General features: G+C 53.0%; 10 protein-coding genes across 12 annotated transcripts; 6 read left to right on the top strand and 4 right to left on the bottom strand.

Annotated features, from left to right (window-relative positions):
• Nucleotides 1-932: 932 nt before the first annotated feature.
• Nucleotides 933-3273, top strand: PV09_02680 (uncharacterized protein; the record flags this gene model as incomplete). Its single annotated transcript, XM_016355765.1, has 3 exons — nt 933-1411; nt 1460-2573; nt 2638-3273. The coding sequence occupies exons 1-3, from the start codon at nt 960-962 to the stop codon at nt 3271-3273; spliced, it is 2202 nt and encodes a 733-aa protein (XP_016216071.1). The 5' UTR covers nt 933-959.
• On the bottom strand, nt 3255-6496 carry PV09_02679 (uncharacterized protein). Its single transcript, XM_016355764.1, has 3 exons — nt 6212-6496; nt 4113-6161; nt 3255-4058 (listed from the first exon to the last, which is right to left on the bottom strand). Exons 1-3 carry the CDS (start codon nt 6338-6340, stop codon nt 4041-4043), a joined length of 2196 nt encoding a protein of 731 aa, XP_016216070.1. The 5' UTR covers nt 6341-6496; the 3' UTR covers nt 3255-4040.
• Nucleotides 6497-6549: 53 nt separating this feature from the next.
• PV09_02678 (uncharacterized protein) lies at nt 6550-7526 on the top strand. The gene is made up of 2 exons (XM_016355763.1): nt 6550-6860; nt 6926-7526. The coding sequence occupies exons 1-2, from the start codon at nt 6811-6813 to the stop codon at nt 7410-7412; spliced, it is 537 nt and encodes a 178-aa protein (XP_016216069.1). The 5' UTR covers nt 6550-6810; the 3' UTR covers nt 7413-7526.
• PV09_02677 (uncharacterized protein) lies at nt 7430-9519 on the bottom strand. The gene is made up of 2 exons (XM_016355762.1): nt 9044-9519; nt 7430-8626 (listed from the first exon to the last, which is right to left on the bottom strand). The coding sequence occupies exons 1-2, from the start codon at nt 9107-9109 to the stop codon at nt 7754-7756; spliced, it is 939 nt and encodes a 312-aa protein (XP_016216068.1). The 5' UTR covers nt 9110-9519; the 3' UTR covers nt 7430-7753.
• Nucleotides 9520-9958: 439 nt separating this feature from the next.
• PV09_02676 lies at nt 9959-14514 on the top strand. 2 transcript variants are annotated; one of them, XM_016355761.1, is made up of 3 exons: nt 9959-12310; nt 12359-12564; nt 12640-14514. In XM_016355761.1, the coding sequence occupies exons 1-3, from the start codon at nt 10414-10416 to the stop codon at nt 13747-13749; spliced, it is 3213 nt and encodes a 1070-aa protein (XP_016216067.1). In that variant the 5' UTR covers nt 9959-10413; the 3' UTR covers nt 13750-14514. The 2 variants fall into 2 exon arrangements, with proteins under 2 accessions (XP_016216067.1, XP_016216066.1); XM_016355760.1 differs by having other exon boundaries at nt 12359-14514.
• On the bottom strand, nt 14082-17618 carry PV09_02675. 2 transcript variants are annotated; one of them, XM_016355759.1, is made up of 6 exons: nt 17533-17618; nt 17272-17483; nt 16667-17055; nt 16463-16605; nt 16128-16409; nt 14082-16074 (listed from the first exon to the last, which is right to left on the bottom strand). In XM_016355759.1, exons 2-6 carry the CDS (start codon nt 17344-17346, stop codon nt 14315-14317), a joined length of 2649 nt encoding a protein of 882 aa, XP_016216065.1. In that variant the 5' UTR covers nt 17347-17483; nt 17533-17618; the 3' UTR covers nt 14082-14314. The 2 variants fall into 2 exon arrangements, with proteins under 2 accessions (XP_016216065.1, XP_016216064.1); XM_016355758.1 differs by lacking the exons at nt 17272-17483; nt 17533-17618 and adding an exon at nt 17085-17256 and having other exon boundaries at nt 16667-17035.
• A 1855-nt stretch (nt 17619-19473) lies between these two features.
• Nucleotides 19474-20611, top strand: PV09_02674 (uncharacterized protein). The gene is made up of 2 exons (XM_016355757.1): nt 19474-19703; nt 19756-20611. The coding sequence occupies exons 1-2, from the start codon at nt 19512-19514 to the stop codon at nt 20026-20028; spliced, it is 465 nt and encodes a 154-aa protein (XP_016216063.1). The 5' UTR covers nt 19474-19511; the 3' UTR covers nt 20029-20611.
• Nucleotides 20612-20897: 286 nt separating this feature from the next.
• PV09_02673 (uncharacterized protein) lies at nt 20898-21974 on the top strand. The gene has a single exon (XM_016355756.1). The coding sequence runs from the start codon at nt 20944-20946 to the stop codon at nt 21859-21861; it is 918 nt and encodes a 305-aa protein (XP_016216062.1). The 5' UTR covers nt 20898-20943; the 3' UTR covers nt 21862-21974.
• A 177-nt stretch (nt 21975-22151) lies between these two features.
• Nucleotides 22152-23953, top strand: PV09_02672 (uncharacterized protein). Its single transcript, XM_016355755.1, has 3 exons — nt 22152-22380; nt 22430-22829; nt 22891-23953. Exon 3 carries the CDS (start codon nt 22965-22967, stop codon nt 23625-23627), a length of 663 nt encoding a protein of 220 aa, XP_016216061.1. The 5' UTR covers nt 22152-22380; nt 22430-22829; nt 22891-22964; the 3' UTR covers nt 23628-23953.
• A 13-nt stretch (nt 23954-23966) lies between these two features.
• On the bottom strand, nt 23967-25142 carry PV09_02671 (uncharacterized protein; the record flags this gene model as incomplete). The annotated part of the gene is made up of 2 exons (XM_016355754.1): nt 23967-24383; nt 24438-25142. 2 exons carry the CDS (start codon nt 25140-25142, stop codon nt 24003-24005), a joined length of 1086 nt encoding a protein of 361 aa, XP_016216060.1. The 3' UTR covers nt 23967-24002.
• Nucleotides 25143-25314: the final 172 nt, after the last annotated feature.

The following is a 25314-nucleotide window of genomic DNA, read 5'->3' as shown; positions in this document are numbered from 1 at the left end:
ACGGAGTTCGTCTGAGAGTGATGCTTGGCTAACGTGTGGAAATGGAAGAACACATTCTCGTCCTCGGCAGGAGTCCAAATGTCCTTTCAGGAATTTGGAAACGGGAATTATGTGAATTCAAAGCCTCGAGATGCTTCTTCGCCGACTTCGATAGCCTTGAGGCCGCCGTCCCGCAAGGCTGACTCGGAGGAATCAAGTACCAACCATGACGCTGACTCGATACAGCCTGATATGTCGGAGGTCACTTTTCAACCACTCGTTTGCGCACGCACTTGCTCCCACCATCTTATCCGCATCGCCAAGTATCTTTCCTCGAAACGCGCATTCCTCGGGCGTGGCGGCGCGTGCTTCTCATTCCGTTAGACACGAGGTTAATCAGCGTAATAACGCCCGCAATGCGAGCCTTTGAGACGTAGGGTTGTGGGGGTTGCTTGACGTGCAACCCCCCAGCGCACCCCCCCTCTCTTCCCTTGAAGTATGCTATCTTTGCTGACCACGATTTAGAGGGGTTGTGTTACGCAAATCGGAGGTCTGAGTCCCACGGAATGTACATAGGCGTGTGCGTATCTGTATCCCACGTTCACAGGCTGTACTCCGCCTAGGACTGCTTGCTGGTGTTGTGCGAACCATGCATCGGAGCTCCCCACGGCTTCGGTGAGGCATTCCTTTCATCTAATGTTTTGCCGCTCGCTTTGAGGACTGCTTGTGCAAAACGATTCAGCGATATACCTTGTATCCACGCTCTCTCTTCCTTCGTTGCAGGGCTTTCACTTGCCAGTAGAAACAATCTGTGATACTGCGCCTCTCTCTCTCTCTCTCTCTCTCTCTCTCTCTCTCTCTCTCGCCACCGCGGTTTGTGCCAATTATCAGGCACACCATTATCGAGCTATAATCCTGCACCAGTTTTCAAGCTCGACCTATTCCTGGTTTACAGTAACGCAAAGTCTGGACACGTTGCGATGGCCGAAGTTGTTGGTTTTGCGGCAACTGTGCTCCAGATCACCACGGCGTGCTTGTCGACCGTGAACACACTCGAAAAGCTACGGCTCAAGTACAGGAATTCGGCCAACGCCATAAAATCTCTCTATTCAGAGTCCTCGGCTTTACGAGGTTCATTAATGCAGCTGAGCTATCTTGTCGAGCAGAAAGATGGAAGCCTCATGCTAGCGTTGGAGTCAAAAGTCGAATTCAGAGACGCACTCCAGACCGCGTTATCTGGCTGTAGAACCGTATTCACCTTACTGCAGCAGAAGTTGGATGATATTGTGCTGAAGAGTGGACAATACAACAACTTCTTGGGCCTGAAGAAGAGGGCCAGTTTCCTGTGGAGCGAGAAGCTTCTCCGAGGGTACGCGGCGCAGATACACGGCCACCAAGAAGCACTGACGCTGTTGCTTCAGGTAATCCATATGTACGTAGTACCGAGACCTTTTCTGAATCGTCAACTGATGCTGCTTAGGCACTCCTTGAGCGATCTGAACCAGCTGCTACAGGAAACGAAATCCATTCTGGCAAAAACGGCACAGGACCAGATCACATTGCAAAGTTCGCCTTCAAGGCAGACGTTCGAGGCCTCAGATGCGGAGACGAATCTTGAAGGCTCTGCTACCGACTGTGATTGTTCGAAGAACATCGACATCATTTCCACCAATGGTGATTCCAGTTCGCAACCGCGTTATGCTGAGATAGAACAAGCATCTCTCGCGGATAGTAAATCGGCCGTCAGACTGTCCATGGAAAAGTCTGTCTCGGCGCTCGACGGCTTGAAATTGCAGGAAACGGGACAACGTCTGGAGCCACTGGCTCCCAAAAGCCCAGCCTGCAGCCACGAAACATTAAAAAAGAGAGACTCGGCTCAATCCTCAAACTACACGTCGCCATTGACGGCGAGCAGACGCGAAAATGAGGCATGCACACCATCGAGTCGCTCGAAACACTCGCGCCAGCAGTCTAAAGTATTCTCACCTCTTGCCTCGGAATTCAGTGAGGTTGACGGCAGGAAATCGATGGCGGAATCGCCAACAGCACGATTCGAACGCAGCCCCTCGATGCAATCTAGCTATCCGGAAGTTGTCTCGAAGTTTGCGACGAAGGATCCGTTTCCAAAGGTCCAAAATCCGCCGCAATACTTGCCAGCGCTGGCAGAAGACCAACAGAATGACCTTTTGAGAAGAAGGTACACGATCGTCACATCCGAGGACCAATTGCTGTGGGCGGAGGAGGCGCTGCATTTTGTCGCTATTACGGCCAGACAACGCGTGAGGATATCGAGAACTCAGACGACGCCGGAAAAGGCTGGCGAGAAAGAGCTCGAACTGCAGAGACAGGCCTGGGAACTGGTGAAGCTTCATTTGCCGAACGGGGACTCAAAGGCTTTGTTTTTACAGGCCTCCTATCAGGTCGCGGACCTAGTCAAGACGCTTGAGCTATTCCAAAGAAGCCTGGGCCACGGATACACAAGGTCGGCATTCTACATCGCCAACATGCTCGAGGCAAACCCGCTCGTGAAAAGGAGTACAATTCTGGATTACTACATGGAAGGGGCGGCAGCTAACGATACAGCCTGCAACTATGTAAGCTTTCCCCAACGTTAGCTTTCAGTTCGAATGACATGGAAAAGGACTGATGGACGTGCAGCGTTTAGCAGAGGCATATCTCAAGGGTGAGCTCGGGCTGAGGAAAGAAGCGAAGGACGCTATCTGGCACCTTCGCAAGGCCGTGGAGCTGGCAGACAGAGACTTTCCCCAGTCACTCTTCCTTCTGGGCCTGCTGCAAACAGAGAGCTATCGACGGGGCGTCAAGATACGAGAGTCGGTCCTTCCCGTGGATGAAATCGCTGCCCGAGAGAACTTCAAGCGAGGCGCCCTGCTCGGCTGCTCCAAATGCCAGCTCCACCTCGCGCACGCGTTCAGACTCGGGCGTCAGGGCCTGGAGAAAAGCCCCGTGCTTGCCCTGCACTACTTCCAACTTGCTGCGCGGCAGGGCGAACCGGAAGCGGACTACCAGATCTCGACCTACTTCGGATGGGGCGAACCCGGCGTCGTGGACGTGCATCCGCACTTGGCCTTCACGTACGCGAGGCGGGCGGCTGAGGACGCTTACCCGCCCGCTCTTGCCCAGGTCGCGTACTTCTACGAGAAGGGTGTCGGAGTTCGACAGAGCAAGGAGAAGGCCAAGGAATGGTACTTAATGGCCATCGCAAGAGGCGACAAAGTCGCTGAGAAAAGATTGGACGCGCTAAGAAACAGAGGTACGTTTGGGACGGCTAGGTAATCCGTTGGGGACAAAGCCAAAGTTGTGATGTATGATACATGAAGTTCATGCTGAGCGATTCTAATCGAGGCCGTTGCTTTTATGCTGCGCGGAAACGCTCACTGATTTTCGGGTGATTTGGAAGGCTTGGCAGATAAAAGATGGCAGAAGCCATGAATCGAAGAGCACGCTTCCCTTTTCCCCCTGGCCTTCTTTTTGCTAGCCCACACGTATGTTATTGATGTACACGGAAGGTCAGTCCGAGTACAGAGGAAACGGAATTTTGTTGTCTTTCTGAAACCACCAGCAGACAGTTCACCTCCTGGTGACAACACTTGTCGTAAATAAAACCTCCCCAGAATGGCTTGTGGCCATGCCACATGCTGAACAATACGCTCTACCCCGTGGTGGTACATCATCTGATGTGCGAGCGGCTGACTTGAGTGAGCTGAACCATTGCTGACGGGCTGTGATGCCTGACTTGGAACAATGGTGAGAAAAATTCATGGAAATCATGGTTCTTCCGGGTAGACATTTGAGGCATCATTTCGGTCCGTCGAGAGGTCTACGAACTTCCATGGGATTTTGAGCGTCTCTCCAAGGTACATATTCGGATTCAAAAGCCTCCCGGCAGGTGTCATGACTTCAAAGAGTCGGTGCCTGGTCATTGCGGAACCGAAGCTCGAACAGGCTCTTCAACGTAGACTTTGCTCGCAAAAGCTCTTGCACATGTCGCGAGCTCAATTCGTTTTCCAGCAAATTCAGAACCAGCGCCAGAGTGTCGATCATCAGCTGAGCGTCATAAACTGCCAGCGAATCAGTATCTATACCATGACAGCCTTCAGGGAAGCACAACTCACCGCTTTGGCATCATCAGGGCTCACATCTGCCAACTCGCTCATCGCGCTGTCAATCAGACCCAACCTAGACACCTTCACCAGATACCACATCTCCGTTCTGTCGCCACCCAGATCGCCAGCCACCAACTTCTTCTTGAGCTCTCGCAAGAAGTCGTTGTACAAATTGGGTTCCTCATACTCCATCATTTCTTCCTTCATCACGCGCATGGCTTCTATCGCTCTTTGATAGTTGTAGTTCCCTGTGCTCGTCCGGATGTAGTCCTGGATGATGACGGACAGCTGTCTGACCGCGTCTTTGAGACTGCTTATCTCGTCGACGGTGGCGATCAGTTGTTTGAATTCCGGGATTGCGTTCTCGGGGGATATCTTGACACGCTTGTTGTCGCCGCTGCGAAGGAGAGACTCGATGTCGAGGCCGGACAGCGGTTTCTCAATGTCTCGACCTCGTTTTCGACCTTTCAGTTTAGGTGGCACTTTCTTAACATCCGCGGCTTTGATCAAAGCGTCGAGATTGGTTTTTGCGGATTCGAGCAACTCTGCAGGTGGATTCGAATATTTAAGGAGGATATCTGGCGCAGGCGGAACCTCATCTGTAGGGTGGATTGCACGGAATTTGATGGCATGCTCTATGTAGTTCTTTCGTGCGTTGTACGTGTCAGTGATAGGGGCGTATTCGGCGGGATTGCCGTCGTCGTCCTTGCCAAAGGTAGATAGGTCCATGGTATCCACAAAATCGCTCATGGCACTCAGAAGGGCTTCATTTGGCAGGTTGCGATGCCGTTCTATATGTTTCCCGCCAACCGTGACAACTTTGTCCAGCGGCGGGAAAGTGAAAGACCGCATGTCCTCCGCAAAGGGCAGCTCCACATCGACGAGGCACTCGAAGTTGTTGGCTGGGTCGAAAAATGGCGCCATAAGCACCATGATAGGATTCCTACCGTTCTTTGTAACGAGTCTAGCCACCGCATAGGAATCTCTCTCGTACAATGCGTGTACCAAGGACGAAAATGCCATTGCAGCCTTCTGGTTTACCTTGCTAGGCACCGTCTGGCTTGTTTCAGACATGCTCATCCAGTGCTCGTATTCGGATGCTGCCACGAAACCAACAATGTCGAAAGATTCGAATGTTTCTAGCTTCGTAACATGCTCGTCTTCGCGTTCCATAGGCACGGCAGTGCGCCCGTATTCGAACCCTCGAGCAAGTTCATCTCTCTCAACCTCGCGTTTGCCGCCTGGCGCGTTCTCATCTTCGACGGTGTACGTTCTCGAGTACTTCACTGAGGCCAATCCATCCCCGGCAGATTCGTCACCACCATCCTGCACCGTCGCCGACGTGTGCGTGCTTGACCCTGCAGCAGCAGCGACGCCGCCACCACCTCCTACGCTTACAACGTAGTTGCTGGCCGTTGGGGCTTTCGCGAGCCTGACTTTGGCATAACGCTCAACCTGGATGGTCATGGCCGTGTCGTATTTGCTTGGGTCTCCCAACGTCAGCGTCCCTTTATACAATGGTACAGGGTTTGGCAGCGTGATTCGAGGTAGACCCAGTTCAGAGATTGCGTAGGCCATCGTGCCAAACGTTCCATCGCAGTCCTCGCAAAGCTGCTTCAGGATCGCTTCATTTTGCGCTTTGATAGGATTCTTGTCTTCCTCCTTGAAGCCGTATTCAGGATCGTCAAAGTCGACACCGAGGATGGTAAGTTCGATGTCATCCTCCTTGATTTTCTTGACGATCTCATGGCTGTCCTCGGCGTAAATCGAGACGGAAGCGTCGGTGACTAGTACGATCTTGCGCTTGTACTTTAACTTCCTGGTATGCTGTCCCATCATGTGAACGGCCAAAACAAGCGCGGAGAGAATATCACCGCGAGACGTGTTGCTCGGGCGGATGGCATCGCGGAGCTTTCGCAGATCTGAAAGAAGTGTCTGCTGGATGCCCTGAAGTTCAGTGATGTTGGAAAACCCGTCGTCGCTGTCCAAAATATTCTGCGTCTCGTCCGTTCGAACAGCGAGAACGCCGAGCTGTTCGAGCTTTTTGCCATCTTTCACCTGCCCGTCGTGAGTGTCGAACTTGTTGAGCAACGAGACAAAGGGCTCACAGTGGTTGTGATCCTATCCCAAACATACTGCATGCTCCAATCGAGATTTGTCTGCTGGCGACCGTGTTGCTTCCTTCCCATTGACTTGCCAACATCAATGATGTATATGGTCGCCTCCTTGTTTGCCATCTTCAACAATGCCTCGTCCTCGAAGACAGCACCGATCACATTTCAAATCTGCACGTCAATTCTCAGAGTTGACAGCGGCTTTCTGGAAGGCAGCAGAGGCGTGTCCACAGACCGCTTCCACAAACGCAGGCAGCTTCAACGCCTGCTCACGTGTCGGTCCGTGCCGTTTCTGGGCTCTTCACGGGCTTAGTTATCTGACCAAGGCTGAGCCATGCCGGAAAGGCGAAGCATCGAACCGTTCGAATCATGCCATCGTCATGGGGCCCCTCGGGGATCGGAAAATAAAGAAAACAGTCCTGCATGCTGCCGTCTCTGCAGCGTCGTCAATCCAGCGCCTTTCCGCAACGTAGCTTCTTGCTAACCAGAACTCAACCTACCTCTTGCCTTTGCTGGCGAAGCAGCTGCGGCGCCGAAAGATCGTTTCCCAGCGTCTAGTAGCTCGGCATCGCGTTTGCTGAGAGACACAAAAAATGCCGGGTTTGGCAGCGTTCACGAGCCCCATCGCGTGGCACATCCTCAGGTCCGTCCTCGAAACCGGCGCGGTGCACTTGTTGGGCGTTTTGAAGCTGACCGCGCCCTCGCTAGCTATGGCACCGTCCTCGGCACGTCCGTCTTCAACACGTTCTTCCAAGGCATAGTCGCCTTCAAAGTTCTACCGCGACCCTCCTTCTCGGTCCTCCAGCAGAAGCTGTTCCCGTACTACTTCGCCCTGCAGACCGGCTTGCCGGTTGCCAGTCTGCTGTCGTTCCCTACTTCCTCGCTGTCGAACCTGACGGCAGGCGACAATCTCTGGCAGGTTACGATGCCGCTTACGCTTTCGGCCCTGCTAGGTGCGACGAATTGGCTTGTTCTGGGCCCGTGGACAACGTCAGTCATAAAGCAAAGAAAGCATCAAGAGACGCGAGATGGAAAGAAGTATTATGACGATGGCCCGAAGAGCGCGGAGATGCAGAAGTTGAACAAGACCTTTGCCGCGTTGCATGGCGTAAGCAGTCTGGTCAACCTGGTGGACATCTTTGTCATGGTCTATTACGGCTTCGTACTTGCTGGTCGAGTCACCATCGCTACTTGAGAAGAGTCATGTACCTGCAGAGGACCGCTAGAATCTATAAATCAACATTCACAATGTGTTGATGTAAAGTGCATGCATATACAGAATTGAACCCTCGAATTCCTTCCCAATTAATGCTTTTTAAACTTTTATCTAACACATCACGACGTACATGCAACAAGGCTCGGTGATTGCACCTTCTAATGATCTTCGTAGATGCCAACTACGCTTTTCAATGATTCATGCGCTTCAATCTTCAGTAGACGTCTACGACTCTTAGTATCCGTTGAAAACTCCTGAACTGGATACGTTAGAGATAACGTTCAAAGCATCTGCCACGTGTGAAGTGAACCCTGTCATCTCTACCAGATGAATGGAATCATCCTACTCTTTTTCTCGATCTTGTCCTTGGGGAACTTTTCCTTGTACCATTCCCTCGTTCCATCCGCCGTCACACCAAGATTTACTACCACGAAAACCAAGCAGCACAGCATAGTCGTGTTAAACACCCGTCCCTTTGGAGCTAAGATCAACGCCAGACCAAGGTATTCGAAGCACTCAGCGGCGTAATGTGGCGTGACTGTGTAGTCAAACAAGGGATGCTGTGGCAGTGTATACTTCCCTTTCGTCAACTGCTTCAGATCGCGGAAATAGCCGTGAACATTGCCCTGGGTGACGCTGGCGAGGAAGAAGATACCAACACCAAGAACAATGAGCAGTTGCTTGCCGTACGAAATGTCTGGTGACACAAGGAGGAGAATCCAGTCCGAGTCGCCGGTCTCTTCGTTGACGGTGTGCTTAATCAGACGGCGGTCGCCTTCTATCCACACAGCAACACTGGTAACGACGTAGAAGAGTAGTCCCATCACCCAGTGTCCAACGAACATGCGCGACGAGCTCGGTGCAGCCTCCAAACATTCCAGGTAACGACGGACACTGTGCAGGATGAGTGCGAACCATGCGATGGAGACTTGCATGGCCGACACTGGTACTTCTGGTTCTTTGGAAAACGAAAGTACGCGATCCAAGATTGGATTTTGGGTAAGAATCACACCGAGCCAGAAGAGACACGCCGCAATCGAGAGGATGTAGAAGTGTTTGAACCAGGCATGTGGGACGGTGACGGCGGCGAGGTGGTCAAGAAGGCCATTTTTAGGCATGCTGCTGGGTGCGGCTCGAGCGCCGTAGGCAAGAAACCTGCTTTTGAAGGGTGGGATAGCATAAATGCCAATGATCTGCTGTGGTCAGAACGGTCTGAAGAAAGTCACACATCATTGTGGATCAGCCATCCTTCTGCCGAAGCTGCTGGTTGAGCAAAGTGGCATGTACGAGCACACTACAAGTCAAAGCGGTCCGCCGTCTAAAGCCTACAGGTGGCATGAGGCCAGCACTAGAGTAAAGCTTCGCGCGTCTTGCTGACTGCCTGTTGCACCGAATCCTCCGTCGAGATCGAGCCATGTTGCGATGAGAGCGACGCGAGCAGGAGAGATTTCTAGAGCCATGTAAACACCACGGGCCAAGTCAATCAAACCGCCGAACATCGCGGAGACAGCGCACACAGAACGTAGTGAAGAGGTGCGGTGCGCAAGGCGATCGCAGAACTGCCGGCAGAAGCATGGATTTCAGAAAGTGAGGCGAGAGGGGCGAAATACCGCAGCGGCGACGAGCAGGTAGAAGCTTCTTATGGCCAGAACGACGTCCAAGCCGACATCAGCCATGACTGGAACAAGGAAGCAAGGGGGGGAGAGGAGTATGCGAGGTTCCAAGGCGTAAAAGGGGACAGCGAGTAATGATGGTGGGTCGACGGGTGCTTATCAGGACAGTGTTTCGAAACGACGAAGACAAAGAGACAGCTTGCAGCACGGATTTTCACCGGGCTGAGAAAGATGCACGCCACTGGCTGAGATCCTGGCGATCCGCTAGCGACGCAAATTGAGCGACGCAGCCACGGACTGCGTGGATGTTTGTGATGGGTATGGCTGGACGGATAACGTAACGATGACGAGGGCTGGAACCAGTGGCTGCGGAGGGGAGGGAAGTTTCAGCGACAAAAAGATGGGCGAAAAGGGAGAGAATGCAGCGATCAGGGGTGGGAAGAAAGAAGAGGAAGAAGAGCTGGACGAGCCGGAAAAGAAGGAAAAGGGCGAGAGAAGAATGGGGAGAGCGACGAGAGGAGGCGCTTGGGCGCAGACGCGTTGGGACGGGCGTTGCACGCGTCATGTGACGGCAAATTGCAGCAGGAGCCGGGCTAGTCCCGACGCAGGCTAGGGGGCCTTGGCGTCTGCTGCCCCAGACACATTCCGCCGCTCGCATTCGCTGCTGGAGCGCGGGCCGGCGTGAGCCTGCGCCAGGCTGCGCAGGCCTGCGCGGGTCTGCCTGGGGCATGCTTGGGCCTGCCTGGGCCTGCCTGGGCCTGCCTGACCTGGCCGGTCTGACGCCTGGCTGCGCCTGCGTCCGTGTCTGGCTCTGGCGCTGGCTCTGCGCTGGCTCGCTGGCTCGGCCTCTGCCTGTGCCTGTGCAGCCTCCGCCTGTGCCTCTGCTGCCCTCCTCTGTCCTGTGTCCGTCTGCGTCTGTGTTGGCGTCCCGCTGCCCGCCCAAGCCCTCCTGCGCCGCCTCTGCTCGCCCACCAGTCTTGATTCTCTTCCAGGCACTCAAACCCTCTCTCCATACACTCTACACTCACCACCCCGTCTCCCGCCAGAACCTGACTCACCACTCAACCAGTTCGTCTCCATCGCCCTCCAACTGCGTCCATCCTTCGTACCATCGCCATCTGTACTCGTTCCTACCCTCGTTCGCACTGCGCGACGCATCACCACCACTTCCCTTTGCTGGCTTCCCGCCCTCGTCCTTGGCTTTCTCTGACCGCCGCCGCTCACCCACGCTCGCACCCTCCCACGCACACGCACCCTTCCGACCGTGACGCCCTGAGCCAGACCCGCCAACGCTGGCTCTTGTCTCGCTGCACTCGCATCATTTGCAGCATGACGCTGAGGAGTATCGTCTCCCCGAACTTCCCGTGATGACCAGTGGCAGCAGTACCTCTCCCACCGCTGCCGCTCACCACAGACGCACTTCGTCTCATTCTTCCTCCTCTCACCGGCACCATCCCGTGCGCAGTCCGTCTGACCGGCCCACATCACTGTCAAAGTCGCAGTCGCCCTCTCCAGAGCAGGCGAGGAAACGCGCCAATTCGTCCAAAGTCGTTAACGGGCACGCTGAGCCGTCCAAGACGTCGAATGGTCATGCCGACTCGGAAGCTGAAACGGACATTCTCAGCGACGACGAGCACACCCGGGCCGGAACCAAGAAGAAAGTGGTAAAGCGAGAACCCAAGGACGACGCTGATGCCTCTAGTGTGAGTCTAAAGTCGCGAACGGACCCCACACGCAGCCAATCCGTCAGTCGAGCCTCGAGTCTCAATGGCGACACCGCCGACAGGAAGGAACGCAAGCCTAACGGTACCGACGGACGTGAGAACGGACACGCGAAGACGGCATTAAAAGAAAGACCGCGCTTATCGAACGACGTGAACAAGGTTTCATCGCGTGCTCAGTCCGCTGATGCGACGAACTCGCCCAACGACCTCAGCGACCGATCCAGGCAGGTCCACTCGGCCGAACCTCGCAAGCGGAAGTTCAGCGATGCACAGAAACCGTCCAAACTCGAGCCGCCACGTCAAAAGCCACGCTTAGATGAGGCCGTCAAGTCGGCGAAGTCGCAAAAACGTCCCTCGTCTCCGCCAACTCCAGGCACACCGGGCCTACGCTCCTCTCATCGAAGATCGGCTTCAACACAATCCACGAACCTGACGAGCGCCGGGCTGGGATCGACGCGTTCGCGACGCGACACCTCAGGCACTTCAATGCCGTCAGGAAATAAAGAGTGGGCGACGAGCGACATGTCCTCGGACGAAGCAGCGTCCTATCCACCAATTCCGAAGCTGGCACCTCCTCCCCGGTCTGGGCGAGCTGCATATCGTGCCATGACGTCTCCGGCACGGACTGCTCCTGCTAGCAAGCGCGCCGACAAGTTTGGCTCCACCCCACTTGCCCGAGCATGCGAGAAGGGCAACTTCAAGGCCGTCCGCCAAGCGTACGAGGAGGCGCCCGGTGAGATTGACCAGACCGATAACGGTGGTTTTGCACCTCTACAGAAGGCTGCGCTGGCAGGTTACGCGGACATCGTTCAGTTCTTACTCGAGAAAGGCTGTCGAAAGGATTGCTGTTCTAAAGATGAACAGGATACGCCGCTCATCGACGCCGTGGAGAACGGACATGTCGAGGTCGTTCGATTATTGTTAGAACACGGAGTGAATCCCCATCACCAAAACAAAAGCGGCAAGCGAGCCATTGATGCTATCGACGATGACGAAGAATACGCCCCAGAGCTACGTGCAATGCTCCAGAAGGCTATGCAAGAGTATGTTGGTTCGGAATCCGACGACGAGGATGACGATGACGACCCGGATTTCCCCCTGATTCGGCCGGAGGACAAGAACCGAGCAGATCTACTATATTTGGAGCCGAACCGAGCAAACTTGCTTGACTACGCGCGCAAAGGGGATGTCGTTGCAGTTGATCATTTCCTTAGCAGTGTTAAACCTGACAACTCACACGCTGTAGTAGCAGCCAGAGCTGGTCACCATCTGGTTCTGAACCTTCTTTTGGCGTCGGCGGGCCAACAGCTCGAGAAAGATCCAGATCCAGCCAAGTACGACGAAACGCCTCTGCTTGCGGCGATCGGCCGAGGTCATCTCAGGGTCATCAAGCTCCTGCTCGAACAGGACAACTTCAACCCAACTCGCAGAACCAAAAATGGAAAGTTGTATTGGGAGGTTGCCGAAGAGAGACGGGGACCAAAATGGCAGGCGGAAAGAGATCTGCTCAAGAAATACTATGATGCGTACATAGCTAAGAGTAAGGTTCAAAAGAAAAAGAAGGTACAGGATTCTGATAAGCCCGAAGATAAAAAGACTAGTCCGAAAGAACGGTCGCCATCACCACAAGCAGTCAAAGAGAAGAAGACTACACGAAAACCTCCGGTATCGTCTCCAAACAACAAAGACGCGAAACGCAAGTTCAGACCAGTGCTTGAATCGTCAGAAAGCGAAGATTCCGAGGAGGAAGTCCGGGTGCGTAAAAAGCCTATGCGTGAAAGAAGATCATCCCTGGTGAGTAGGGGTTCGAATAACGATCCTCCTTCGCCTGTGGCCAGCCGTAAGTCCTCTGACGGAAAGGCCATCAAGCGCGAGGACTTGAAAAGCACCAAGGACGTCAAGGATAGCAGCAAGTCCAACTCTCGGAAAGCCTCAAGCGACAAACGTCACTCGACGGACTCAAAATTTGATGACAAGCCAGAAAAGCCGGACAAGTCCGAGAAACCTGCGAAAGCGACAACGCCCGAATCTGTTCGAGAAGCGCGAAAGGCTGAGGAAGAAGCCAAAGCCGCTGAAGCTGCCGAAAAAGCCGCCGAGGCTGAGCGCAGGAAACGCGAAGCTGAAGAGGCAGCTGCGAGAGAAGCAGCGCGCAAGGCAGAAGAGGAGCGTCTAAAGAAAGAGAAGGAAGAACAGGAGCGCAAAGAAAGAGAGGAAAGAGAGCGCAAGGAAAAGGCCGAACGCGAGGAGCGTGAGCGACGCATTGCAGCTTTACCAACTGCTCTTCGAATCGCCGTAGAGAAGGGCTCTTCACGACCGTTACACTTTCGCCCAGCAACGAAAGATCATCCTGAAGAGTTGGGCATCAGCATGCAGTTCCTACCAATTCAAACGGCGCCTCTACGAAACATCGACCCTAATTGCAATGAGGGTCAGAGAGACGAGTTATACATCATGAATTTTCAAGCTGTCGGTATTCTTGGTCTTCCCTCCGAGCTTCGCATGACCGAATTCCCAGACTGGGAGAAGAAGCCCGTCACTAACGAGCAGCGCGACTTGTTCCTCGACAGCTATGACCTCTCCAAGCTGGCTCAAGAATATCGTTGGCCTCAGGCTGGTGAATCTGGTCACGACCACGCCAGCATCTCGAAAGCTCTGAAGGAAACCAGAGAGGCTTTCCTAAAGATGGAGCCGCTGCAGTGGATTAAATTTGCTGACTTCGAGGCTGCACTCAAGCGGCCCGAATATAAGCATCTTGAAGGCCTACGAATGAGAACCTGCAATTGCCGAATCAAGGAGGAGCCTGACTCAGCCATCGACATTTCATTTTTATTTGATGACGATGAGCCAGCGCCTTCGGTGACGGACGTGGACGTGGATATGGAGAAGGGCAGTGGAAAAGGAAAAGAGAAGGACACAAAAGCCGAGCCGGACACTGTGACCGCTATGAAGGACCAAACTTCTGCAGAGGGGGTCACTTGATTGTTGCCGACAAGCACTTGTAATACTCAAAAACTCGTCAGACCGCGGGTAGGTTGGGCCAAATATAACCCACGCAGTTGAAAAAAAAAAGCGTACTCTGTGGGCCCATTTTCTGGCACCAGATAAATTCCGCACATAACGGTCAAAGGTTTACTTTTGGAACTGTGTACTCCACTAAGGTGGGAACTCAATATCATGATTTGGCGCAGAATTTTTAACCTTCTTTTGGAGACCCATGGTGCTTTCTCTGAAGATGTCAGCTGGCGGCGGACGGGTATCCACCAGTCTCACGGTCACGAAACTCATGTGGACAAGAAATTAGAATTCGTCATGTTCCAATGTCCTACGCGCTTGCTATACTCGTATCTTTTTATTCGCGTTCTTCATTAATCATTATAGGATCCCTCGACCAAGGAATGAGGCTGATTCTAATCATGCTATGTACAAAATACCAGCGCGTACGCGACGCGCTTCAGCATAGAATTAACGATGTACGGTCGTCGGGGAACCCGCCTGTTCCACAACACGCTTCATTCTTTTCCACGTCTGCCTCTTGTCGCTGACTTTAGCTGCCGCCCACGTTGGACAAATCCAGAGTGGCATTGAGCGCAAGGTTCCTCGAACTGGCCCCCACATAGACGGTCTTGGGGTACGAAGTGATGACCCAATTCTGGCTTGCAGGATCCCAGTTGCTCAGGTCTTTCCTCGTCAGATTGGCCGTAAAGGTGGCGGAGGCACCAGGAGCGATAGTCAGCCTGTCAAAGCCACGAAGGTCCCTGACAGGGTCATTGGGACCGCCGCGCGAGACGTAGAGCTGCACCACCTCGTCGCCAGCCACGGATCCAGTATTTGTGATGGTTGCGGTGACGGTGAAGAGGACGTCGTACAGCTGCGGGTTGCCGCCTGGTGCGCCGCCGGCAGGCACTTTGAGCTGAGCGGAGCCGTCTGTCGCGTTGGACGGAAGCCATTGATCCGAAGGGAGCCCGTAGTCGGTAGAGCCCGCAGCGGTCTTGGGATCCGTGCCGTTGAGATACGGGTATATGTAGTTGGAGACGGGCTGGAAGCCGCTCGGGTATTGGTAGTCCGCCGTGTCGTTGCTGTACGTCCCGAGAACGGGTGCCGGCGCCGTCGTGCCGGTCGTCGGCTGATACGCGCTGACGGCGTGGCTCTGGACCTGGAGGCCTGAATAGCTGAACGTTGTGTAGCTCATTCCGTAACCGAACTCGTAGATGGGATTGATGTTGTTCTTGTCGAAGTGACGGTAGTCGATGAAGACGCCCTCTGAGAAATCCAGCTGCGGCGCATTGTTGCCATTGTTCGGCTCGTACATGACGTCGGTCCCATAATCCTCACGGCTGGCCCCAAGTGTAAAAGGAAGCTTGCCACCGGGATTCACTCGGCCGTAAAGGACATCTGTGAGGGAGTTGCCCGTCTGCTCACCGGGAAGGCCAGCCCAGACGATGGCGGTGACGTTGGGGTTGTCATAAAAGTTGGTCAGCAAGATGGGACCGACGCTGTGGACGACAACGATGGTGTTGTTGCAGACGGCGGTGACGTTCTGGATCAACGTCTCTCCATTGCGCCAAGCGGTCAAGTTGTTTCGGTCGCCTTCGTTGCCGTCCACGCTGATGTAACCCTCGCCTGAATCGGAGTTGACGAAGACGATGGAAACGCTGGCTTGCTGTGCCACTGCCGCGATCTCGTCGTACGCCCAGTTGTTGGTGACCGACTGAACTACATTGCCGCTTGTAGTGAGCACTTCGTTTTGGATGGCAGTGAGCGGCGTGACGATGTATGGGAAGTTTGCGGTGCCAGATCCCCAGCCCATGGCCAGGGTTCCGTTGTCACAGCCACGGTCGCTGCAGCCGTTCGGCCCGTAAACGTTGGTGTCGGCGTCCTCGCCGAAGACGCCGGTGAATTTCTCCTTGCCCGTGAGAGGAAGTGCACCGTTCACGTTCTTGAGAAGAATCGTGGACTTGGCCGCATGCTCGCGGATGTCGTTACCATGCTCGCCGCGCACGTCGACATGCTGATTGATCAAGCCGTATCCTTCTTTGGCATATGCATGCTCATAACCGTACGTGTCGAGTGACCATGAGTTGAAGTTGACCGGTACTCGGTATTTGTCACGGCCAACGAGGAAGTATGCGGCCATGATGCGGGTTGCCATATCATCGATGCGCCATTCCGGCACCGTACCGTTGAGCACAGCGAGTGTCATGTTAGCGCCCCAGAATGAGACTCCAGAGTTGAAGGAAGAGTCGCCAGGCATGGTCATGTCCAGTCCCGCAAGGGAGGTTGATACGCCTGCGTGCTGCGCACCCCCTAAAATGCCCAGCATCAGTAAAGGTACGCTCGTAGAGGTAGATATAACGTACAGTCTGACATGACAAAACCTTGAAATCCGAGCTCGCCCTTCAAAAGGTAATTCATCGTGTACGAGTTCTGGCATGCGTAGCTGTTGTTAACCTGGTTGTATGAGCACATAATTGCGCCTGTTCCTGCTCGAACGGCGTCTGCAAACGGCCACAAGTAAAGCTCGTGGATCGTGATATCATCAATGTTCGAACTGATGCTCTCAGAGATGTTAAAACCGTAGCCCTGCGCTTCGCCACTTTGACGGAAGTGTTCTTGTTCGTTGAGGATATAATGCTTTGTGCCTAACTTGATCAGTACACGGCCTATACGCGATAGTGCCTTAGGTAGAACGAACATGCAATGACACCAGCATCTTGGATACCCTTGACAGTTTCAGAGACTGCTACTCCGGAAAGCACTGGGTCAGGCGAAAACCCTTCCCAGTTCCTACCGCCCTCAGGTGCGCGACCAAGAGGACCAACGACAGGGCCAAGTTGTCTTGTCGGCAGTTAGCACCTTTACCCCCCCAGGTTTGTTTCCATAAAACGGAGACACTCACACGTCAACGCCTTTTCCGCGATGCTCCATGCCCATGTCATAGCCTCGTGTGTACCAGACATTTCGATCCCACGAAGCAGCGACGGTACCACCAGCTGGAAATCCCGAGTTGTAGTCGGTAAGTCGAACTCCCAGTGGCGAATCCTGCATGCAGAGATTGGGTATGCCCAGTCTAGGAACTGAACCGGTGGTTCCAACACATGGTCCGCTCTCCCAGCCGGTTCCGGTCGTCAGATTGATCTTTTCGAGGAGAGTCATCTGCTTCACGAATTCTTGGGCACGGGCATAAGCGCTGGACCACTGCCCGCTGCCGTCCATCCATGGCGAAGGATACTTGGGCGGTGATGATTCATATGGGCCAATATTGAGGCTAGAATTGTAAGAAGAGTCCTGCGCGGAGTCAATTGGTAGATGCTCACGATTGTTTACGGACGGGTGGCCCGGGGGGGATGCGATCGAGAGGGAGAAGCAGATCGCATACAGTGACTGCGACGACTGCGCAGATAGCAACGTAGCGAAGCATCGGTGCAGAGCAAGGGTGCGACGCGCGTTGTCATCGTGTTCACGATGGTTGTGGTGTTTGAGCAAAAGTGCATGTTTACATACCTGGCGAGGGTGCAGCGTTCTCGCTGCTGCGTGTGTTGCTGAGACGACCCCAGCCCAAAGAAGCTGGTTCCGCATGCTGGTTTGCGGACGGCGACGCCTCTGCCGTTGAGCTTAAGTGAGCTTATTCAGGAAAAAGGTACGCTGGCTTGCAGCTCGTCCGCAGGAAAACGACAGAAGGTTTTCAGACGTCCGGTCGTGGAACTTCAGGCTGCCTGTTCCTTCTAATAAGCAAGGTCGACGATCGAAGAGTAGTGAAATTACCTTGGGCGACGGTCCTTGCTACGAAAGTCAAAGAGCTCGGGGGATCGACAGGTCGTGCGATCGGCGGCGAGAAATATTGAATTTATGTACGGGCGGTGCGACAGCACTTCTCACCGTCGCGAGACCAAGGACAAAGTCAGTTGCCACTACAGCGCAAGGCCCACCAGCCATCCTATGGCATCCCATGGAGGTGCAAACGCAAGCTTCGCAGTCCCAAGGCCCATCTACATTGTAACCCTGGCGTGCGAAGATGGAGTCGTACTGGATTTGCGCCCGACCTTACGTGTTCCTGGTAGGACATCCGTCTTCGCAGCTCAGAAATCAGTTGGTCCGCCGCGAAGATTTGACAGACGGGCCAAACTACGTTGCCGCGACCCATGCGTTTTCGCACCAATTGCTCGCTGAAAGATGTTCCGCTGCCGCCTGCTATGTCGTGCGTGCCGTCATCATCGAACACCTGCATTCATCCGAGAGGCTCATGTGCGGAGATTGGACCCACACGCATGACTCTCGCGCCTCACTGGCTCTCCGATCTCGTTGCTTTCGTCCTGGTTGTTCTGGCTACTCCAGGATCTCCCCGACGTGCATGCCGAACCTCGTCCTTGCGGGGTAACGGCGAACGGTTCTCGACGTGGTCGTATGCTTGCGTGACATCGACCGCTTACCAATGCTCTCAGCTTGTAGACGAGCCAGCCTCGTCCGATCAGCGCCGCCAACGTAACGCTCAGACGATTGCAGCTGCGAGCTCGAGACGAGGAGAAGGATGGGGCTTTGTGTCGCCATTTCTTTTCAACGAATGCACCATCCACCACCTCGCCGTGAAAAATTCACGGGCACAGTGCATGTGAATTGTGGAGTTCTCGGATCATGTGAGTCGCAAAAGACTTTTTGTCTAATGCAGTATCTGCCTGGGTATCTTGGAGGCGCTTAACGGTGTCCAAAGAGTCCATTTCGGCTGCGAGAAAGTCGGCTCGGTCTCCTGGCCGCTACGGGAAGTGATCTGTACAGATGCAATGCAAACTGCTCCACTGCCCACTGCTTGTGCTGCTTTCGAACGGTCTGAGCCGCGACCGTCGGGCCGTTCGAGCATTAAACCAGTCTGAGCTGTGCGATTGAGTCTTGGGAGAGCGCAAAAGCTTATGCAGATACTCCACATCCCTGGGTGTACTGCGTAAGACTGCATCCGTCGTTCATTGTTACGATCCAGTGTAAATGGCTCTTTAACACGGCATTTGATAGCTATTGACTCCCTGGGGGGGGGGGGGGGGGCAGGAAATCAGAGGAAGACATAGCAATTGTTCAAATCACAAAATCATACTTCGTACAACAACAAGTTGTATGGTATGCTTTAACGATTGCTTTTCCAAGTCAAATTGCGACGATGTTCCAAAACGGCTGTCTTCTATTATATCTAATTTCGAAAGAATATCATTCGACGTCAAGGTGATCTCTACACGGTGTGAATACCTGCTGCTGCTTCAGGATGGATGGGGCCAAGAATGATTCGAGAACCGATCCGCTATCCGAGCTTCTCCCCTGTGGACCTTGTCAGGATCGAGTTGACTTGTGGTACATCAGCGCGTAGTAAATCAATCAGAAAAGAATATGCCTATGCATGCAGCATTTGTCATCAAGCCCTCGTTGCATCACTCAACGTTGCAGCGATCGGTCATTTCTCTGTGCTGAAGCTTCGATAGTTTTCCAGAATATCAGAGATGCGGTCTAACAAACCATTCATGCAGCAACAGTCAACATTCCACTCATCCAGACCAGCAAAATGGAAAGGTTTTCCAGAAAAGCAGAAAAACGGACTGCATCAAAAGCCTATAAGTTACTGAAAGGCGGGGGCTTATACGATTTTAAGTGTCTTCCGTAGATGCACTAGTTGCAAACCACTGACAACGTGACGTAATTCTTGTTCCCACGCAAAATGCTCGTTACCCAGATCTTCCCCAGGATCTTCACTGCCCGCGGACAAAATGGTGTCTTTCCAGACCAATATTCACATGGCTCAGGCCGGGCTGAGCGCCTACAGCCTGTTCCATGCCTACATATCGATCACGAACTTGAGAAAGTGGGAGTCGACTAGCGAGCGGGCTGCGCAGTACTCCAAAACTGCGGCGCAAGAATTGCATAAAACGCGGACCACACAGACGTCAGGTGCTCTGGCGGTAAGCGCAGGATCTGCTCTTTTTGGTTGTTCTTAAGCTTAGAGAGAGTCAGATACTTTGCTCGCTGTCTTGCGCCCTATTCACTATCGGCTGGCCTCTAGACTCTGCTTCAGGCCGGATAGCTTTGAATGCGTTCAACGCGGGAGTTTGCGCCCTCGCTCAACTTCATGTGAGCAATTTCTGGTCGCAGAAAGGAAAAATTCCAATGGTCCAAAGCTACAACGATGCGATCAACAGCACTTTGATCATCAAGCGACAACTCGGGATTCTCGCAATTGCGTGGCTTCTCACCACCCTTTTTGAAGCCCTAACTCTGTTCGCCTAAATTCAGCTCCGACACGCAGACATTCTGCTTCGTCTGTTGTCAGAAACCCCGTAGATTTTACAATCGTTGACCGGGCCATGGTTAGACAATATCTGCGATAGCGGAACACATTCTTCCATATTCATTCCCGTTGATCCTATCTATGAAATGTTCACACCTTTTCACTCAAATGACGAGTAAATTCTGCATATTTGCACATTTGCACGTTTGCACACTGTCCTTGGTAGTTCGGCCGTTCAATTAGACGACCAATTTGCACACTGCATTGTCCAACGTCGAATTGGATAGAAGAAACAGGCTCATCAGCAAAGGGCAGAGTAGAGTAAAATCAAATCACTTTATGTAAACCGCAATTGCTAAGGTGCTGACCATGTTTGTTTTGACCTTTGCATCTGCCAACTTTTGGAAGACTCTTTGCCCACCGCCATTTGGGGTAAAGTATTTCTCCACCAGATGACCCAACAGAGTTCAATTCCTCAATCATTTGATCAGCTGTTTGAGACCATGTATTTCAACTTCATCTCAGACTACCGTGGATTTATTATAGTAAATAGATGATCATTATGGTTGGATTGTTTTTGACAAGAGCTGTCCAGTTCTGAGCTAGATTTTCAAAACAGTAGAACTACGACAAACAATCGTAGCCCATTTTTGCAAGTAAGCAACATGCAAGGTTGCGAACAGACTAGAACAAGGCCAACGTTCGTGGCAGGTAATGCGGATACAGTACTATCCCAAAGTACTTACTTGAAGCTATTCATCTGTCTTCTCTTAGGCCAGCAGTGAGATCTCGGTAATTGCTTTTCCCGTAGGCTCAGACAAACCCCGCTTTTGAGAAACTTGGATATATGCTCATTACCGACGAATGTCAAAGATACAGTGCAATTGTACTGGCATTGTTTATCGTCATTCAACATGCCTCCAGGAAACGATGCTCTTGCGAAATACTTCCAGGCTACCGTCGCCCTTAGGCAGAAAGATCCCAGGATCTCAGAAGATCTCGAGGTCGCTAGAGCTTGCGCAAATAACATAGCCTCGCTCGCTAGTGAACCTACTGAGGTCATGTATCAGGACGAGCCGGACCTGACCTTTTTAGGCCCTGCACTGTGGTGCATTCCTCTTGCGGCACGAGATTCGCCGAACGTAATTCTATATTTTCATGGCGGTGGATACGTCACGAACTCGATTGCTTCCCATCGGAAGATGGCCGCCCACTTCGGCAAGGCGGCCGGCATGAAGGTTCTCATGGTCGAATATTGGCTAGCGCCAGAACACAAGTTCCCCACGCAGCTCGAGAATGCGGTTGACAGCTACAAGTTTCTCCTGAAGAAGGGCTATAAACCCGAGAACATCGCGACCATGGGTGACAGCGCTGGGGGCAACCTCTGCACGGCCGTAGTTCTCAAGCTACGGGAGCTTGGTGAGCCTCTTCCGCGGGCCATAGTACCGATCTCTCCCTGGTATGACATGAAATTCCCGGATGGAACGATCGATACCTGTGTCGAAACGGATGCCCTGATTCGCCGAGAAGGACTGCAATTGATGGTTGACGCATTTCTTCACCCTAAAGATCAGAGCGATCCTCTAGCTCATATACTTGACGCAGATCCGAAAGGTTTGCCGCCGATGTATATTGCTGTTGGAGGGTACGAAACGCTTAGGGACAACGCGACTAAATTCGCAGAGAAGGCAAGAGGTGCCGGGGTAGAAGTTGAGCTTGACATCGCGGACGGCCAGCAGCACGTCTACACATTCATGGCCGGAAAGGACAAGCTCGCAGATCAAACAATTTCAAGTGCTGGGAAGTGGCTACGAGCTAAGCTTCCCTCTTGATAGACAGTGATGACTTTTGATTAACCGATCTTTCGTGACCAGACCAGTTGTCTTGAATGATATCGAGCAGTGTTATTAGCTTACACAGTATTCATGTTACACTAGATCACCACAAGGAGAGAATTCTTCTTATGAAATCCGCTTCCAGCAAGATGCATCTATTCATGTACTTGTAGGCCCAATGTATCCGGCTGAATATGAGGCTGGATGGACAGGGGTTGACCAATCAAGACACACGTGTTCGCGCAACACGACGTCATTCCCTCTTTCCCTGGTTGCATTTTGCAGCAATTCACCGTCTACATTCCTCGTATTGAGATCTCAAGGGCACACCTACCGTGCTCCTGAATCGGTTTAGGTCCGACTTGAAACTTCAACTGTCGGCCGATCACGTTTTTTCGTTTCAATAGTACAATCCTGGTACTGCATGCTTTCATCAGCAACAAGGACAGACAGCCATTAGCTCTTCTTTCCCGTCGTCCAGGACTCCAAGAGCGGGAAATATGCCAAAACTTGCTGGTACGCACTATTTCCTCCGCTTGTTTATGGTTACTGAACCGTTGTGTAGACGAGACTTCATCGCTCCTCAGAATGTCTCCCAACGAACAGGATACCACATCAGAGGTTCGGGACAGCGAGAAGATGGAGAAGCGACCGCTGTGGCTCAGGATAATCAATCCAAGACTGACGAATAAGCCTTGGAGATTGTTTGAGATATTGGATTTCCATATGTGTGTAAGCATGGCTCAGTCTGGGTAACTCGCATTAACAGCCTTCACGTGTTCCTGGCTTTATTCGTCGCAGGTGTCAAGCGATTCTCTCCGCTGCTTGGGTCCACAAAGTGCCTATCTTTCAAAAGGTTTCGCCGGCGGAGCTAGCTGCAGCTGTCGTATTAAGAGCGCTCGAAGACATTGGCAACCTCGAGAGTAACAATATAGCCGTGGTCGAGTTCTGCTCTGGCGCCGGAGGTAGAACTTTCTAGTGCATTGAGCTTATTTCCGGTTACAAAAGGGCTAATTTCTTAGATAGGCCCTACGCCGACCATTGAGAGGCTCGTAAATGAGAATCGAGTCGCTCGTGGCAAGACGCCCATTAATTTTATCATGTCAGATTTGCATCCCAATATAGACTCATGGATGGAGACCTGCTCTTATAGTCAAGGCTATCTCAGCTACATACCGCAGTCTGTCGATGCTACAGACCCTCCCATGTCAGTCATAAGCACTTCCGCCAAAAGATCTCGTACTGCCGAGGGTTTCCAGTCGGATTCCAAAATATTTCGGCTTTACTGTCTCTCTTTCCATCACTTCGATGATAGATTGGCAAAGAAAGTGCTTGAGAGCACTATGGAAACCGCGGATGGATTCGCAATCATCGAATTGCAGGATCGCTTCTTGAGCTCGTTTGCTCTGATGCTTGGGCATATCCCACTGATATATGTGACATCGATCTTCCGGTACTACCGGGACATATGGATGCTCATTCTCATATACGTGTTGCCAATCGTGCCGATCATCAATACATTTGATGGATTGGTGAGCTGTCTCAGGACGCGAAGTTTCAAAGAAGTCATGGCCTTGATTGGAACCGTGCCTCAAGAACGAGGCAGCTCTCGGTTCGAAAAAATTGCATTCAAAGACGATTGGGTATTCAGGTCAGCATACGAGATTCATTCGAGACCTGTTGGGTACATGAATTGGATCGCAGGGCATCGAAGGAGCGATATGATGCATCAACAGCACAGCTCGACCCCAGTACACGAGTAGCCTAAATGTTGGAGGGAAGAAAAAGAACGGTGCATGAGCACTCCTTAGAACATCCCAAATGACTGCGTGCGTAATGATCAATCTATGTACTGACTCATGGCCGATTTTGGCACTATGATCCGTCTGCATGTACGCCGATGTTGTTATAATGACGTTAGGTTGGAAGACATCCACATCAAATGTAGGTAGCCAGTGACATCCGAAATATGATTTCGAGTTGGGGTGAACCCTATGTTGATTTCTCATTGGCATGGCGATAGATCTGATCAGGCACGCACATCTGCAGTCATTTCAATTCTTAAAAAAAATGAGGTCTAGAATCAAACCCGTGGCGTTCATGAGCATATTCAATTTGTCGATGGGAGAGGCCGATCTTTACGACGCAACTTTTATCACCGCTCTCCCCGATAGCTTGCCTTCCTGCATGCGATGGCACAAATCGTTCAGGTCATCCAAGGTGCCATGCGTCAGGATGGGGTGCACCAGGCCTCTGGCCGTGAAATCCAACGCCTCCTCGACATCCTTCTTTGTTCCCACAACGCTGCCGACAACTTCGAGGCTCTTCAGACACATGTACATTGGCGGAGCACCGGCAACGACCGAGCCATCTTTCGGCAGCCCAACGCAGACCATCCTTCCCCTGACCCTGAGCATGTGTGGTGCGGATTCGTACGCTTGCCTCGTGGCCCCAGTGACAATGACTCCGTGAGCGCCGTACGTCGTGAGCTTTACGACCTCGGCTGGCACGTCTTTCACCTAGAATCAAGGGTCAGCGATTCGAAGCCCTTGGCATGGATCTTGTCACCGGACCTGAGTAAAGTCGATGAAGTGCTCGGCTCCCAGTCGAAGGCATAAATCTCGCTTCTCATCCCCTCCATCGATTGCGATCACCCGGATGCCCATGGCCTTGGCATATTGGACGGCGAGGTGGCCTAACCCGCCGCCAGCGCCGGGAATGGCGAGCCATTGTCCTGGCCGCACCTTGCTTCTTTTGCAAGCCACATATGCCGTCACGCCACCACACATGATGGGGCCTGCTTCCTCGTCCTTGACACCCGCCGGCAGCCTGGTAGCGTAACGGGCATCCGTCGGCACGTACTCGGCAAAGGTACCGGCGACGCTGAAGCCCGAGTTCAACTGCTTGGGGCAGCTGCACTCGTCTCGGCCGTTGGTGCAGAACTCGCACTCTCCGCACACGCTGGCGATCCACTTGATGCCCGCACGGTCGCCTACCTTCCACAGGTCCTTGACGGAATCGTGGACTCGAACGACGACGCCTGCGCCTTCGTGGCCCGCTATGCCGTTGGTCTGCGGCTGCATCAGCAGCCCGCTGGCGCTCCATTCGTCGTATAGCAGCGACTTGTCCGACGCGCAGAGCCCGCTGTAGTTGATCTTGACCAAGATTTGGCCCGGCTGCAATTCGGGTACGGGGATTTCCTTCACGTCCGTCCGCGCGGTCGCGCCGCTGCCAGATTTGACCGCGGCCTTCTGCGTAGTGGGTACGTTGGTGTGCATTGTTTCAGGACGACGACGTGTGCTTTTGGTAGACCAGTCCGACGACAAGCTCAAGATCCTGGAGATCCGATGAAGTGGTTTGGAAGCGCAGTTGCTCGGTCCAGCATGCGGACTGCCATCGTTTTATACCATTGGCTCCGTGAATCCTGACAAGGAAGATACGATGCCGAAT

This window comes from Verruconis gallopava (assembly GCF_000836295.1).
Source record: "Verruconis gallopava strain CBS 43764 unplaced genomic scaffold supercont1.7, whole genome shotgun sequence".
Lineage (NCBI taxonomy): Eukaryota > Fungi > Ascomycota > Dothideomycetes > Venturiales > Sympoventuriaceae > Verruconis > Verruconis gallopava.
This window is presented reverse-complemented; position numbering and strand designations above follow the sequence as displayed.